At 38.1% G+C, this 18,568-nt stretch overlaps 1 protein-coding gene across 5 annotated transcripts in view; it reads left to right on the top strand.

Moving 5' to 3' along the window:
* Positions 1-18,568, top strand: part of Alk (Anaplastic lymphoma kinase) — a 730,031-nt gene that overhangs the window by 652,046 nt on the left and 59,417 nt on the right. For all 5 annotated transcript variants that reach the window (XM_067151542.2, XM_067151544.2, XM_067151543.2 and 2 more), the window contains exons 22-23: positions 10,909-11,010; positions 13,021-13,246. In XM_067151542.2, the coding sequence (XP_067007643.2) occupies positions 10,909-11,010; positions 13,021-13,246 (328 nt within the window). The remainder of the gene's footprint in view (positions 1-10,908; positions 11,011-13,020; positions 13,247-18,568) is intronic.

The following is an 18,568-nucleotide window of genomic DNA, read 5'->3' as shown; positions in this document are numbered from 1 at the left end:
TTTAATTGAGAGACCATCCAGACTCACTCACCACCTCACTGTCAGTGAAACTCAACACAAGGGAACAACAAGTAAACAAGCTTTCATTTCAAGAAATATAGCATAGAGCAAATAATTCAAGAACAGAAAGAAATTAACTAGATTGTTGGTTACTTTTGAAAAATTCTGTCCTTACAGCAGTATTTAAGTCAATCTCTGTAAGATGACAGGTTTCTTCAGTGTTGTCAGAATACTTGTTTAAAGAGGGTGTACCGAGTGAGTTGACCATGCGGTTAGGAGCATGCTGCTGTGAGCTTGCATCCGGGAGATAGTGGGTTTGAATCCCACTGTCGGCAGCCCTGAAGATGGTTTTCCGTGGTTTCCCATTTTCACACCAGGGAAATACTGGGCCTGTACCTTAATTAAGGCCACGGTTGCTTCCTTCCAATTCCTAGGCCTTTCCTATCCTGTCATCACCATAAGACCTATCTGTATCGATGCGACATAAAGCAAATAGCAAAAAAAAAAAGTAAATAAATAAATAAACATGTTGCCCCAGTGTAATGATTTGGAGTGGGAGGGTGAGAATACATACATTCACCCATAGGCAGACTAATCCTGTCTCTTGAAGAAGGCAACTGAAAGGGTCACTTGGCCTTTGGCCCCCTCTTGAAGGTTTGACAGAATCTAAATTTAATGCATGCTTCCTAGGGAAGGACTTCTTGCTTGTATGACAATGTCAAAAATCCCAGACAGTATCCCCATCCCATTGGGTGAGAGCACCATGTACCCAGGCAGTACTATCTCCTTGAAAATACAACTACCCACACAGCCGAGTACCTGAGCTGGAACTCCTCTTAACATTGAAAGCTGGGCAATACCTTCCAAGCTAGGCAGGTACTGCCTTGGCTGCCTGGCAGCTACAGAGACAGCTCATGGTTGGAATTGGTGGCATACAAGGAGGATACTATTTTCAGTCTTGGAGATATGTATTTAGCCTGTTCAGAGTCGTTCACCACCCAAGTCTTTAACATTTGATTCTATGTGGGGGTCAAACCCCTGGGAACAAGTGCAGCATGAAAAGTTGGAATCCAGCTTCCCTAGATTTGTAGTTGCTACTAGAACCAATGACTTAAACTGGTGAAGTCTATTTTGTTTAGTAGCCACATAGAAGTTGTCCACAGCAAACACGACAATCTTAAAAAGATACCCAAAGCTAGTTTGTTGTTCAAGACATGCACCACAGGCCAGGCTAATTGGTTTCTCAGATGCAGCCACTTTGGTGAACTTCCTGCCAAACTGTAAGAGCATAAATCTCTCTGTTAGGTTAGCAGATTGATATTCCACAACAACCTGATGTTGAACGCTGCTGATGAACCAATGGAAGACCTGAAGAACCATGACGTGACACACATCAGGCACAGTATATGCTAAGTCAAGGATGAAGATGCCACTGGTGCTTTCATAGTCTTTTTTAAGCTATGAGTGTTACCAGAGAAAGTCAAAGTAGTGACCTATCGTTGCACCTCCAATGCAGTGTTATAACCGCCAAAGGTTTGGACACAGGTTATTTTGTTGTTTGAACTAATCTGCTCATGGCATGGAGCAGTACACACCTCCAAACATGTGCACTAATTAACCTGGTCTTCATTCTCCTCAGAATAAGAAATGTTCTGTCTGTCTCAATGAGAAGAAAACTCAGGAGATTACAACCCTGGGTGGTATTTCATACCAGAAAATGTGCCATAAATTTTATTCCTTGAATGTAACCGCAAAGATACTAACCTCAGCATTATATCACAGAGTTTATCAAGTTAATTGTTTCTTCCAACTATACCACCAAAGATCACTGTGTCCAAAGCAGTAGTGTCTCCAGCGAGCAATGCTGCAAAAAGTAAAAGCCTTAAGGTGAGGTCTACTCCACCTTTGGGCATAAAGAAGCCTGTGTCGGCGAAGGCAACTAAGGAGGAATACCAACTAGGGAGGAATACCAAGTCTCTCTCTGCTCCCCTTCAGTCAATTGATCAATCACCACTGATTTGCATTCAGAGCAGTAGCCCTGGTGGCAGATTCTCTATCTGTTGTTTACCTGGTCTCTTCTCAAATAATTGCAAAGAATTTGGAATTCATTGAACATCTCCCTTGGTAAGTTATTCCAATTCATAATGCATCTTTCTATATGAATATTTGCCCCAATTTGTCCTCTTGAGGTCAATAAAAGCTACTTTTAAGTCAGCAGAGATTGCTTCATCGACCAGCACTTGGAGTATCCCTTGCAGCCCATCTACACTAGAGAAAAGAGTGGGGAAGGAAGGAGCTCCTCCTAAATGCTGTCTCACCCATCCTATCAAGGAGAAATCATGCCCTCCATCCAGAGTGTATTTGTCACTGCCAGCTGGAGCATCTACTATGAAGTCAGTGTGCTCTCCTTGTAGGAGATTTCCCCCCTGCCTCATATCAAAAATTCATTCTGTTAAGGAGAAACCATGTCCTTTGGGCAGAGCATATGCGTCAGTGCCAGATGGAGCATCTACTACAATGTCAGCATGCTCTCACTGTAGGAGATTCCTCCACCATTGAAAATTCATTCTATCAAGGAAAAACCATGTCCTCCATCCAGAGGGTATGTGTCAGCACCAGGTATGAAATCAGCATGCTCTCCTTTGTAGATTGCCCCACTGCTAAAAAGTGTCTCAGAGACCTTCTGAGACTCTTTCTTCTCATCATATGTAGTCATCTACTGGTGCATGGGCAATGTTGCCTTTTTTTTTTTTTCTTGCTCCAGAAAGTCTCAATTTTGGCAACTCTCATACATAATATTCATCAGATGTTAGAAGTATTCATATCCCCTGTAATAATGAAACTATACATGGAAGTGAATATTGGTTGTCAAATGGTTTCACAAATATAAATAGTCATCTGTTGTTAAAATACCAACTTTGTCTCTTTAGACAAGTTTTCAGCAAGAAAGAGAACTGAGTATGTGAGCTAAGTTGACTTCATGGTACAGGTTGTGTAGCTGCAAGCTTGCCTTTGGGAGAGGGTGGGTTTCAATCCCACTGTCAGTAGTCCTGAAGAGGGTTTCGTTTGTTTCTCACCTTTACAACGGCCATATGCTAAGGCTACGCCTTAATTTAGCCCATGACCATTACCTTGCCTTTAATGGTCCTCTTCTTCCCTACCATCTTTGGATATGTACAGATTTTAGAGTGATGTAAAAGAGGTAAGCAACCTCTTCAGTCCTGGGATATGAAAAGTTGAGACAAAATTGTGCTACTGATATTTTCTTGATCTTTGGGATACCAGAAAACAACCTAGTACCCTTTTCGGATTTTACCATGGCACATGTAAGAGGGATGTGTGGTTCACATATTTGGACCTCAGGTTTCAGTTACAGCATTTTACAATGAAACTGCTAAAATTGAATTGAAAAATCTTTTCCTAGCCATACCCTGACTGAAGCAGAGGAGAGGTACTTCCAACTCCATAAAGTGGCGGTTGCATTAATCTTTGCTGTTAGAAAAATTAATTAGAATGACAACCATCCATTACCTGCAATTTTTGGACCTAAAAATGGTATTCCGGTGTGTGCTGCTAACAGGTTACAGCATTGGGCTTTGTACATATCAAATTACAATTATGATGTTGAACGTTACCTTAAGATAGGGTGGCCTATAAAATCCGATGATGACTTGTTACCATATTTTACAAGATAAGATGAGGTGCATGGTGATAATGAAATATTATTTTGGGGGTGTAAGGTTGTGATATCTTTCACTTAAGAAATAAAGTTTTAAAAGGTATTCATGCTTCCCACTCAAGAATTTGTAAGCCCAAAGCTGTAGCTCACTTATATGTATGGAGGCCAATGTTAGATTGCACAACTGAGAGACTTGTAAAAAATTGTGATTCATATAGGGGTAGCATGTGTGCCTCTTACCCGGAGGCCCTGGGTTCACTTCTCGGCCAGGTCAGGTTTTTTTACCTGGACCTGAGGGCTTGTTTGAGATCCACTGAGCCTACGTGATAAGAATTGAGGAGCTATCTGACGGTGATATAGTGGCCCCGGTCTTGAAAATCAAGAATAATGGCTGAGAGGATTCACCGTGCTGACCATATGACACCTCGCAATCTGCGGGCCTTCGGACTGAGCAGGAGCTGCTTTGTAGGCCAAGGCCCTTCAAGGGCTGTAGTGTCATGGGGGAGAGGGGGGTTCATGCAAGCCAATTATGATAACCCTCGTAAGTGTTCCCTTGTGCCATGGGAATGACCACAATGACCATAGCAAAGAATTCACATCCCTTGGACATACGCAGTCATTCAAAGTGGTTAGATGTATTCCAGACCAAATCAGTGACAGCTTTGCTGCATCAAGAATTTGCCAGATTTATTTGGTCTACCAGAAGACCTAGTAGCTGACAGTTACTCTGCATTTGAAGGAACTGATTTTTTTTTTTTTTTAATGAGTAGGGTAATATTCAAGTGGCATATTATTCTCCCCAAAAACTAATGGTGTGGCTGAAAATTCTGTGAAGAGGATGAAAGGAGCTTTACGAGCTGCATTGCATAATATTCCAGTGGAGAAATTGGAATTGTGTCTTCAAAGGTTTTTACTACATACTCCCCATGTGACAACAGGAGTGTTACCAGCACATGCTCTTATGGTATGCACTTTGAGAAATAGACTATATTTACTCTGACCTTCCCAATGATGAACAAAGTTCAGAGGACAAACAACAGAAACAAGTTGTTTCTTATGGTGAAACTCAGTCGTAATCAAAGGAATTTTCGGGTAATGGCAAAGTATGGGCAAGAAATTACTAAAGAAATGAAAGCAAATAGATAAGGACAACCATTACTGAGGTTTTGGGTCCCAGATGGTCCTAAGTTTTTGTTCCACAACTTCAGAGGTTTTGGATTTGACATCATGATCAGTTGCAATCTGCACTATCTGACATGGCTGAAACTTCAGAGGATGATAAATAGTTCCAAAATGACTTATCTTCTTTCCTCTGATGGACTATGATGGCTGCTCCATGTCAATATGGTCCCAACAGACCCGATGTCAACTTCAGCGATACCGGACACAACTGATGAACTTTTTTCTCATCCTGCTCTTAATGATGATGCGACAGTGCTTAGGTCAATGGTCGGAGAGCTTTCTTCGACTGCCATGGATACTCTGCCCTCTCGGGCCACCACCACCATGCCTGCCTCTGTTTCTGTGGAGGTGCAACCTACTACTACTATTACTACGACTAATACTACTACTACTATTACTACGACTATTACTACTACTACTACTACTACTACTACTACTACCACCACCACCACCACCACCACCACTACTATTACTACTGAACAACATCAGAGGGCCAGGAAGAAAGTTAAATGGCTCATTGAGGAAATATGAATGGTTAAACATAATTTTTTTGACATTAAAATGTCTTTTGGCTGGGGGTAATCCAAAAACTTTTGTATTGTGCCAGGACAAAATGTGTGACAGAAGTATAATCATAGCAACCATACAGGCTATGTCTGATGGCTAGTTATCATCTGAAATTAGCAGCCGTTGATGGATGGCCCTGACTGGGACACATATATAAGACCATTTGATTTTTGCAAAGGGAAAAATGGTGTCTATTTAATGGCTTTTATTTATGCGAGGGGGATGTAGTATGTTGATCATTTCATCACCTAAGACACTATATAAAATAACAGAAGACAATGATTCAATACATTGGAGACGGCCATATTTGAATGTTTTATCCTCCAGAAATCGCAGGATTTTTTATGAATTCCAATTATGACAATGCTATTGCTATGGATTGTCTTATGTTTCAGATGTGGATATGAAGAGCGAACATGTATGCTAACATTAATGAGCAATAGTATTAATAAATTATTTTATGTTAATACGGTATCTAAAAGAGTCGAGGATACTACACTGTTGATGAATTTAACCCTCTTGGAGCCAAGAGCCGATCTGGTCGGCCGCTCCCCATCAGCTGGAAGAGGCCAGAGCTCCGCCTCCACTCTACTACTGTAAAGTGCCAGGCCGTTTTCAGTGGAAATACATGTATTTTAAAATTCGCGTATATCTACCGCTGTATAGCAAATACCGGCATGAAATTTTCTACATATCGACTACGTAGAATAAGAAACTGGTTTGGAGTGATATAAAGAGTCAAAGACGTTTTATTGTTGATTTATAGTTGTCGAAAACGTTTATTTTTAGGAAGAGAAAAATATTTTCGCACTTTCTCTCTCAATATCTACTTTGAAAAAATAATTTACGATACAAAAGAATATACGTAATTATGTATAATGTATTTCTAAATACAATTCTATAAAATAACTAATTTGAACGAGAAAAATAAAAACGTAAAAAATAAAAATTCAAACATATGTCACTAGTAAAAACAAGACAATTTTACTCACCGATAAAATTAGCGTACGTGTATCGATGGTTGGCAAATACTGACAACTAATTTTCTACGTGCGGACAACACAGTATTAAAATAATTCTGAAATATTAAATAAGTAAAAAATAGTAGTTGATATTATAGTTTTTTGTTTTCAGATAAAATAGTTTCTCGTTTTTTCTGTTGCAGTATATATTAGAAAAATAATTTTACAATACAACAGAATTTACGAAATTAAGAAATGTATGGCACTAAAGCCGTGATTTGCTTTCACCTACTAAGCCACCGCTGCTCAGTTCGGTACCTGCAGTTTACGAGATGAATCATGGTCAGTGAGACGGATCCTCTCAGCAATATTTCTTGGTTTTCCAGACCGGGATCGCCCTCTCACCCTCAGATATATCCTCGATTGCAATCACTTTGTGTCACTTAGATTGAGTGTACCTCGAACCAACCCTCAGGACCAGGCGAAAATTCTTGGCCTGGGCGGGAATCGAACACATGACCTCCGGGTGAGAGGCAGGCACGCTACACTTGGCCCGCGGAGACCGGCATTTAGGTAATGTTAGAGGATTATATGTGACTATAAGGTTTAGCATAGAGTAAGTGAAAAGTAAATTGAAGTATGATATGGGCGGAGAATCAGACGGTAGTGCATGTTTAGGTCCAAGAACTTCCTTGAAGGAGACAGGAGGTTGAGGAATGTTGTCGGGTTCATTGGGACAAATTTCCACAAAATGTTCTCCAGAGACATCATCATATTCGTTATCACTAGTTTCATCTCCCACCATATTCAGAGTAGCTTTAGTGCTGTTAGACACAATTAAACGTCTCTTCTTTAGCTGCGGTGATTCCGCGGACGTGTGCGGTGTAATTTCGTCGCTACTCTCTGAACTAAATTCCCTATCGCTATCCGATAAATCATCCGCGTTAACTTCGCACTGTTCGAAATACTGCATTAATTTATTGTCATCAATACCTGCTGAAAAAATATCACGTGAACGACATGCCATTTTCCTGTCGCAAATCCCCTCACTGCAAGGAGCAATCTCTTACTGACCGGTTAGCGGTATTTGTAAACACAGGAAACGACTCTTGTGAAAGGTATAACACCCTCTTACAACTGCCAAAGCAAGGCCAGACACACAATAAAGTGTAGCCCCTTTACTACAGGTTGTAACAAAAGTATGCACGTCACTATAGGTTGCCTCAAAAGTACGTATACCACAGAATTTTAAGCCGGCCGATGTAATCGGCTCTGGCAACTTCCGACTGGATTCTTAAAGGCCGACCAGATCGGCTCTGGCAATTTAAAGCCCGGATGCTCGCACTACCGCCTGGCACCAAGAGAGTTAACAATGAAATACTCAATTTTGTTTTACAATTGACTTTACGTCTCACCGACACAGTTAGGTCTTATAGTGATGATAGGACAGGAAAGAGCTAGGAGTGAAAAGGAAGCTGGCATGGACTTAATTAAGATACAGCCCCAGCATTTGCCTGGTGTGAAAATGGGAAAACATGGAAAACCATCTTCTGGGGTGGGGTTCAAATCCACTATCTCCCTGATGCAAGCTCACAGCTGCATGCTCGTATCTGCATGGCCAACTCACCCGCTGAAACATTCATCAAAAGAGTGGGTATATGTACAAGATTAACTTAATATAGATCAGCAAAATTGTATTTCCTTTGAAAGAATTGAAAGCTATCATTATAACTTGCATATAGTCTACTTGGTCTGTGTTGGATTTTAAAATTTTATTTCTTTTTTTACAATCCATGAGTAAGCAACTTTCTTACTGAGAATGAACCTATGCTGGGTCAAAATGTGTCTCTGTTTCTGTAAAGGTTTGTCTTAATTGGATGTAAAATATTATAGTATTGACTAAGAGGATTTGAACATAATTTTGTACAATTTTGTAAGAAGTTAGCAACTTTCAATTCCTTTTTGTTATCATAAAGGTATTTTGGAACATACACTTCAGTATGCATGGAAATAAGGAGGCATGTGTTACTGTGGTTGTTAATCTGTGTGGACAAAGAAGTGGAAGATGGAGAAGGTAGGGTTTTTATAGGAATTCATAAATTGCAGTTTTTGTAGAACAATTATTCTTCTTTGGTGGGGTATATTTCTTTACTTTGTGGTGAAGTGAAGTAAAGTGATTTTACATTTTCAAATAACAATAACAGATTAAAATGAATACATTGTTCTAACATGGAAATATTATTTAGTAATACCGTACATCTTTTCGGAGGAGATAATTTATTCATCAACACTGTAGATAAAGATGAGAATTGGACAACATTTTCATTCCTAGAAGTGTCCGGCTCCATGGCTAAATGGTTAGCATACTGGTCTTTGGTCACAGGAGTCCTAGGTTCGATTCCCAGTGGGGTCGGGAATTTTAACTGTAATTGGTTAATTCCCCTGGCACGGGGACTAGGTGTATGTGTCACCGTATGTGTTGTCTTCATCATCATTTCATGTCCGATTCCATGGCTAAATGATTAGCGCTCTGGCCTTTGATCACAGGGAACCTGAGTTCGATTCCTGGCAGGGTCAGGAATTTTAACCTTGATTGGTTAATTTCGCTGGCACTGGGACTGGGTGTATGTGTCGTCTTCATCATCATTTCGTCCTCATCACGACGCACAGGTTGCCTACGGGAGTCAAATCAAAAGACCTGCATCTGGCTAACCAAACTTGTCCTCGAACACTCCTGGCACTAGAAGCCATACACCATTTCATTTCATCATTATCACGATGCGCAGGTCGTCTATGGGCGTCGGATGAAAAGACCTGCACCAGGTCTCTCCGAAGGCCACATGCCATTATTATTATTACTATTTTATTTTATTTTTATTTTTTTTAACATCGTTATGCCCTACTCAGGAGCATGGTTGAACTAGCTTAGCTGATGTGTTGGCCTTCTTATCTCTTCATCCTCTCACTGAGCTTCTTCCTTTCGTTCTTCTGTCCAAGTTATAGTAGCTCTGGTGTTGGGTTTGTCTTCAAAGTGGTGATTGTCGATTAAGGTTTCTGAGGCATATGATGCTTCAGGTTTGATCACTGTATTATAGTATCTAAGTTTTGCATTCCAAGATATTGATTTTTTATTATACCTGTTCCAAGTGATCCTGTATGCTTTCTGTAATTTGGAAATTCTTTCTTTATTTGCTTCGCAGTTTAAATCAGAGGGCTGAATAATTTCTTCCAAATATTTAAATTAGTTCACTTGAACAATTTTGCCGAATTTAGTTATCATAGGCTGTCCATCTAAGTATCATGAGGCTCCTTCCATGTACTAAATTTTTTCATATGAAATTTGAAGTCTTGTTTTGATGGCAATTTCATGTAGTTTTTCAATGGAATGAATTCAGCCTGTTCTTGTATCGGGCGTGTCCCTGGTGGCGGATCGGGAGGCTCGCCGGACTTGTCCGGAGAGCTTGAGGGAAATAAAATACCTCTCGTGGACCAAAAACAGGCACAGCTCACAAACATCTTCAGCAACCTCTGAAGCTCACTACTTCAGTTGTAACCATGACACCGACACAGATCGATCTCCCCAATACTTTTAACTTGATAGCATGATGGAATCATGTTCAAGTGAACTAATTTATTATTATTATTATTATTATTATTATTATTATTATTATTATTATTATTATTATTATTATTATTATTATTATTATTATTATTATTCCTGAAAGTTATATCATCTAAGGTCTAATCTAATCTCCAGTCCTGTAGTTTAGTCCTAGTAACATTCAGTGTTGTATCTGAAACTACCCCACATCTTGTTTCCTAGTGCAGAAGCGACTTCCTTATTTATAAGGCATTGCAATCAAGTTCTTAAGAGGATACACATGGTATTGTTCAGAAATGAGCTTGATGCAGTAATTGTTTTCAGACAAACAGGACAGTAGATCTAGTTTGTTACAGGGATGTTAATGATTATCTTTGTGATTTGGTTTCATACTGCTCTTACTTATTTTCTACTCCTTTATTCTCTCTTTCTTACCAGTTATTCATACCAGTTACTTCTATTTCATTTTATATTCTGCTAGCAAGAAACCTTTAGAATTAATTTGTTTGACAAAAAACAGTTTACTGACAACATTTAAAAACATGTACCGGTAATTAAATTGTACGAAAATTTCCAGGCATTTAATTTATAACTCTATGAGTAGCCTGTTGGCCTATATATCGCACTTGGTTAGTTGATACATTGATTAACCAAAATACATGGTTATGTATTTTTAAACTTCTGACATGCAGGCCAGTATATTAAAGGTCATCAAAAAGTATGATTAAAAAAGAAATCTTTGTTGTTGTTGAAAATCTCAGTAAACTCCACATGTAGTTAGTTGGCTATAATTCTAAAGGAAGGATGGAAAATTATATACTCTTTTCAAAATGTTGTTTTTTATAATTTTACAGCTTACTAATGCATTCATGTCTTGGTCATGTATAAATCCTAATTCTTCTGTTATGTGAACACAGGGCAGATTATTATAGGAAAGGTGGGAAAGCAATGCTGCCTATAAAATGGATGCCTCCAGAAGCTTTTCTAGATGGAATCTTTACTTCAAAAACAGATGTATGGTAAGTTCATAGAAATAAGTTCTTTCATTTCAGTAAAGCTATACCCGATTATGTTGTTGTTTATGTTTGTTATTTTCTTTCCCACTAATTAATGTCAAGTAAGTTGAACAGTTCTGCTACTTAGGGAGCATCATTGCATCTGATGGGGGAACTGCAGAAGATTTTAGGAATTGAATCAGTAAGGCCAAAAGCAAGTTTGCAGTGCTGCGACCAGTTTAGAAATCATGAAGCTTCATATCAATATAAAGTTGTACATGTTCAACACTTGACATCAAATCTGCTCCAGTGTATATTTGCAAAATTAGAGGACTGACCAACTGCTAGCCAGGAGCCTCCAGACTTGAGTCAACAGATGTCTGAGGAACATTCTAAGAATACGGCAGCTGCAGGTTATTTCCAGCACAATTCTATGGAGCAAGATGAAGCAAACTCCTATCAACAGTAAGATATGATTCAGAAAACACATTGCTGATGAGACTCTAGTCTACTCGTATTTGGCTAGCCAAACATTGCTGATGGGTCCTGAGTTAACTCGTGTTCACATGACTTGTATATTCAGTGACATCTACTGGAACTCCTGAAACTAGCCAGCGGTCAAGGTTGATAGAATCTCAGTGCTGAAGGTTTTGGTTATTCCATGCTAACTTTACTTTTTGTTCTCCTGTTTTATGACTTTTTTTTTTTTTTTTTTTTTTGAATTTTCCAACCTCATGTCTCTATCGCTCAAAGTGCCACATGGTGGGTAAGATGGTGCTTTCCAGATCAACTGCATGTTTAGATCCAGAATAAATATTTAATGAACTCCATGCAGATAATTATTCAGAATGCCCAATTAATGTTGAAGAATGCAAGTTCAATATTCAAAGCTCTTCTGAGGAAAGTGTGGATGGTGATACTGAACATATAGACCCCTTCAAAACCACATGAAATCTGTACCAAGTTACTGTGTGCCCTTTTAATGGGATCTGACTTACACAACTTACCACACCAGAAAACATTATTAGGACTCTTTCAGAAGGTTTCCAGTAAATTTCATCATGATCAGTACAAGGTTAGTGAAGTCAGGCTCAAATGATTCTATGTCTAGCTCCATGGCTAAATGGTTAGTGTGCTGGCCTTTGGTCCAGGGTTCTTGGGTTCAATTCCCAATCGGGTTGGGGGATTTTAAACCTTCATTGGTTAATTCCAACAGCTCGGGGACTGGGCATGTGTGTGTGTGTGTATGTGTGTGTGTGTGTGTGTGTGTGTTATCTTCAGCGTTAGAATTCATCACAGGTAGGGCCACAGACTCGCAGGTTGCCTATACGGCATCAACTCGAAAGACCTGTGCCAGGCCTCTTCAGAGGTTACACGCCATTGTTATTTGATTCACAACTAAGTATTTTTTTTATTTTCCACGTTGTCGATACATTAATTGCATTAGCCAACTTATTGGTAAAAAGTGGTACATGTTTTGTATATTATCAACATCTTCAGCCACATAACACTGTTTAGATGAAAAATTCATTCAGTTGCCTTACGCAACTATGTATCGACAAGGTGGAAAATAAAAAATACATACCGGTAGTGAATCTGTTAAAGTGTGATACGGACCATGAAGTTGATTTTATTTAATTATTATTTGATGCGTGCGATTTTGCATTAACCCATTAGCGCCAATTGCTGCTTGGTCACCAAGCCACTCGGCAGCTAGTTCCTCAAATAAACTTGTTGTATATAGTCTTATTTAATCTAATGCTAGTCCAAAACATGTATTATAGATTATTAAAATGAATAAATAACTTGGAAATATTTTTTCCTGGAACGTCGGATCAATCGGACGTTGGTTTTTTTAGCCTGAACCTCAAACGTCCGGACATTGGACATTGGCAGTTCAAAGGTTAATACAAAGAGCTATTGTAGTTATATTCACTTTGTATCAAAATGTTATTAAACTGTCCACTGATATTAAGTAAGCAGGAAATTCCTTTTGATGAATCCTTACTTATATCCTGTTTTTGTTTTCTACAGGTCTTTTGGTGTACTCCTGTGGGAAGTCATGTCTTTGGGATACATGCCCTACACTGGTTGTGCAAATCGAGAAGTGATGCAACTAGTGACAAGTGGAGGACGTTTGGAGCCTCCTAACAATTGTCCCGGCCCAGTCTATGGTATTATGACTCAGTGTTGGCATCCAAAGCCTGATGAAAGGCCGAACTTCGCTACCATCCTCGAGAGACTAGACTACTGCATGCAGGTAAATATTACGCTTGATATTTAAAAATAAAACATTTCATACCCTGATGTTTATATTATTATTTATATTAATGCTTGTCTCTATTTTAGAAATAAAATTTTAGAGATTATGTATGATATAATTGATGTCAGTTCATCATTTTCTCCTCAACTGGATTTCAAGCATCCTCATTATTTAACATACTCTCCTATACTGTGTCAGTTATCCTGTATTAAAACTCTGTGTACAATAAAGGAAGTAGTAAGTGGGTTAAAATAATCATTTCTAAGGATTCTGACTAGTGGAATTCAAATTCAAATCTTCAGATTTCCATTACTGATCACTCCCATTCCTCATGTGGTCTATCCATTTTTATTTATTTATATATTTTTAAAAATCTTACTGCTAGAAATTTCACATTATTGAATCTCTGTGACAATTTAAGAAATCTCTGTGCTCTTAGTAGGATTGGTGTCCCATGAGAAGGCTGACCAAATGTTCAAGGTATTTATTATGTAGGTATTTACCATACAACATAAGCAAACCCATGCAAGATAAAAATTTACAAATTTACGGGGACAAATGTCAAGGCAGGATTGTACCTTTACATCTAAATTTCCTATTTATTCTATGACTATGGATGTTGCCAATAGGAAATCAGACCGATTTCCATGCTATGCTCTTCTATCACCTTCAAACACAATATGGTGAACTATAGTACGCGAACCTTTTCTTGAGCCCTGAGCTCCATAGTGCTGAAGGGAACTTGGGCTCAAGAAAAGGTTCGCGTACTGTAACTGTGAAGGTGAAGTAGATTCACCAAAGCACCGGTAGTTAAATAATAACAACAACACCACTATCACCAATTACCCACTTATATATACATAACCTGTATTCATTCAACATAAATACAATAACCTAACTTTCAAAACATATACACTATAGCTCTTTACATCAACAGCTGACTGTGTACACTCACTTGCTCACTGACTCATCACATACCAGATGCACAGTACAAGAAAAGATTCACAGACATGTTTTCAGCAGTAACACAATGACTACCAACACATTACTCATATAAACCACAATTGATTTACTGATGCAGTATCAACAACACAACTCTATAACAATTCACTGCAAATCCACTATCATATGGTATGAGAACAGCTGAACTATGGTAACAACACCAATTGATTTACATCTCTGTACAACTTAACTGTACTTTTCTCAACATTTTTCATATATATATACTGGCTATGATTCTAGACAATCCTGCTTCCTTACCACATAGTATTACTACAATGTACGGTACCTGGAAGATTCTGTAATAACATCCAAAATTCCTTCATAAGTACCTACTCTAGAATTGTTTTGAAAAAAGTTTGTCGCTATGGTGCATCTAAAAAATTGTATAACATGTCCTTGATACATGAAGATTCCAGAACCCGCCTACATTAACTCATACAACTGGGAGTTTTCCTGAGCAACTTGGAAAACTCAGGCAGTTATTTACAGTGATAAACATGATGTAACCATAAATTTACAGTGATAAACATAATGTAACCATAACTAATTACCCTTGAGTAATACACATATAGATAGATATTTATTTCAATAATTAATTCCAACGAGCCAAAGGCTCATACAGAAGAATTGTATAATGAATAATGTATTCAATGGCGGATCTAAAAACTCTGATACTTGCAATGATATAATCAGGTGACTTTAAACAGTAAAAGTAGAGACATCAATACAGAAAGTGTAAAAAATAAAAATAAAATACCATTCTATAGTTCCTTAATTATACTAAGATACTTAAACTCTTTAGTACTACGAGTGAGTAGTAACAATGCAACAGGATTAACAAAGCAGGGCCAGTGTTTGTTTTAAACATTACCTATTTATATTTCACCTATGAAGTATCTATTCCATAGATTTTCCTTTGCCTTTCGTTTGAAAGTGATTAAAGTTTTCTGAATGAATGAATACATCAACGGTTATGAAAAACATAGCCTAACCTATAATACATGAGATAAAATAATACACATGATTAAGCCTAAATACATATGGTAACCTAGCCTATATTACATTAAAATTTTTTGGGGTTATACACATAACCTAACTTTAATCAAGGGAACACCACATTCACTTTAGGGAGAAGGAATTTTACCCCATTTAAAGAGTGATACAGCATGGATAATATGGTTAGTCCAAATTCTGTTGAGGGCAGTTCATGTTCATCCTGGCAGTTCAGTTTGATTCCTGCATATGGTGCCCCTGCATAGGTAGCCTACTGTACTTGGACTCAATTTTCCAGTACTGAACTGACCATCAGCAGTTGACAGCCAGACTATCTTCTGCAGATCTCGTGGCAAAATAGAATACACCATGCAATATCATTTAAATTCTCGTGACTCTTTACAGAGGCCAGTGACAAGAAGCCTTGGACACAGACTTTTTATGTGAAAAGCTGGAACACCTCAACTTAAAATTCACTTCAATGCTCATCATTAATTTGTTTTCCTTTATGTTATGAAATTAGTTATAAAATGTAATGCAACTGGCTGAAAACTCATGTTAAGAGCAGATTCTTCTTGAAGATTGATAAGGAAAATCTACATTACACATAAAAATTATAAAATAATTCTAGAATGGTGTAATGAATTTTAATAAATTTGGTCAAATAAAAATATAATAGCTTGTTCCCCAGAATACAAAAAATTATTCCCACCTCAGTGCAATCTTGTTAAGTGAAATAAAAATAAGCAATGCTGTAGTCATGTAGGTTGCAATCATTTCCACCTCATTTCATTACTGCAGGGTGAAATATCCTTGTGATGCCTTTTCTAGTGGTCTTCAGTTCTTTCACTGCTATTAATTATAAAATTAAGTAAATGAGGAAGAGTAGTAGGTATGCATTTTGCTTCCCCAATATCTTCAGTTCTTACACTGCTGTTACCGGTAATATATAAAATTAAGGAAATGAGGAAGAGTAGTAGGTATGCATTATGTTTCCCCATTATGAACAGTATACCTTTGCTGGCAGGACCTAGTGTTTACAGTGCACTATGTCTTCTGGTATAGGCTAGAGCAATTTTGTTACTTTCATAGATCTGTCTCTGTCTTATCCTTGCCTTTGACAATATGAAAGTAACTGAGGTATGAGCGATGCTAGCAATGCCAATCCTTTTGCAGCCAGTCCCTGCTATGAATAGTGTGAAAATGTTGCTCATAGGGTTGGTTGGTGTATGCTTTTCAGTGGGCTTGGCAGGCTGATGTGTAGAGGCATGATTTTTTCGCATTAATTTTTGAACGATTTTGCGAGAAGAATACTAATTTTCGCGTTGTTTCATGAAATAGATATTGCCGTTTCACTTTAATTTCGCTTTAATGAAATTCTAAAATTAATCATTAAACGTTTAATTACTAATCACTGATCGTTGATTGTGGAGGTTTAATTGATAGACTGTACATACCTAATACATACTTTTGAAGCCATTTCCGGACTGCAGGGTCGTCTACCTTCTCCAGCAGGATGTTGGCTTTGAGTATTATCACTGTTGTTTCGTGAATAAATTCTATTTTTTTACTCTTAGCTTTATTTTTCATATCTAATGAGAGTTCTATTGTTGCCTGCCGTTTCACTGTTGGAGTGCTAAATTTACGTTCTGAATGTTCCTTATTTTTAAAACAATGTTTTGAGACAGTATCTTCTTTCTCCCACTCGATACGAACATTACAAAATTTACACATTAAAATATTGCTTTCTGAAACGTATAAAGCTTCACTCGCAAACTGTTTAGCTCTGCTGTACACCGTAACACTTGTCGAGCGATCCATCTTCACTACTGTCTGTGATCACTTTCTTAATTTTACCTGACCACGAAGCCAAAATACACCAGTCAGTTGTGCTGCTTGTAGACGTCATTAGCGATTCCAGTATTGCACAATGCCGTGAGGAGACAGGTTGGGGTGGGATTACCACCCACCACAAGAACAACATTCCAAACATTTCGTTTGGCAAGAAACCTGGAGCCAACCCCTTTTCTTTGATGCTATGTCATAAAGAGATTTTCCAGAACATTAATAACATATTTCTTTCCTGTTGATGAATCTTTCTTCGCTCTTTCTTTTCTCTTCATACATAATCTTGGAACAAAACATCAAGTTCGTTATTCACTACAGATTTCGCTGTAATATCGCGCTTATCGTGAAATAATTGAATTTCGCTTTAAAATGGCCTTATTGCTTTAATTCGGTTTAATTCGCGAAAATAATATCCATATTTTCTTAACCAGAAACATGTGATTCGTAAAGATATCGCAAAATCGCTTCAAAATATTTTTGTCGCGTTTATCGTTAATGCGAAAAAATCATGCCTCTACTGATATGTAATAGCAACTCTGGCTCGGTGAGGAAAGCAACGGGAAACTACCTCACTCCTCATTTCCCTAGTACGTCTCTTCAGTGATGCTTAGGCCATCTATGACAGCTGATGGCAGAGCTGTTGAGGATCCCACCAGCGTTAGCGCTGACGGACTGAACAGGCATACATTATGAACAGTGACAATTAAGTGTCCAGAAGATTTTTCTTGGGACACTGACACAGTTGCTTAAAAAGTGAGAGTATCTTAGCAATACCGGAACAGCTGGTCAGCCTATCCATGACGGAAATACTAATCACCATGGTTTTTTTTGGGGGGGGTGTGTGTGTGTGTGTGTGTGTGTGTGTGTGTGTGTGTGTGTGTGTGTGTGTGTGTGTGTGTGTGTGTGTGTGTGTGTGTGTGTGTGTGTGTGTGTGTGTGTGTGTGTGTGTGTGTGTGTGTGTGTGTGTGTGTGTGTGTGTGTGTGTGTGTGTGTGTGTGTGTGTGTGTGTGTGTGTGTGTGTGTGTGTGTGTGTGAACATCAAACTTTAGAGGATTGTTCTCATCATTTTACTATCTTTTTCAACCACTTTTTATCCATGACCATGTTACTGTACAGTACTAGTCACATTGCTTTATGTCATTTTTATTTCACACTTCATGATAGAAAACACTTTTAAATTGTGTTCTATTGCAGAGTTCTAAATCTTGCCTAAATATTTAAAGATCTCTACATCTTTACTATCTTTCCCTCTATCTTTTCTTTTCATTTTTTTGTCTCCTTATTGCCATTGTCTTACTTTTCCTCACACCAATTTTGATTCCCCGTTCTTTAGTCTTCCGATTTTCTGCATAAAGCTGTCTTTACAGTACTCATCCTCTTCTCATGTCACATTATGATCAGCAAATAACACTGTGTCAATTTTTATACCTTTTAATCCTGCTCTTGTTATGTTATCCATCATAATTATTAACAGAA

Source organism: Anabrus simplex, chromosome 7 (assembly GCF_040414725.1).
Source record: "Anabrus simplex isolate iqAnaSimp1 chromosome 7, ASM4041472v1, whole genome shotgun sequence".
NCBI classification, from domain to species: Eukaryota; Metazoa; Arthropoda; class Insecta; order Orthoptera; family Tettigoniidae; genus Anabrus; species Anabrus simplex.
The sequence above is the reverse complement of the archived record's forward strand: the minus strand, read 5'-3'. Positions and strand labels throughout refer to the sequence as shown.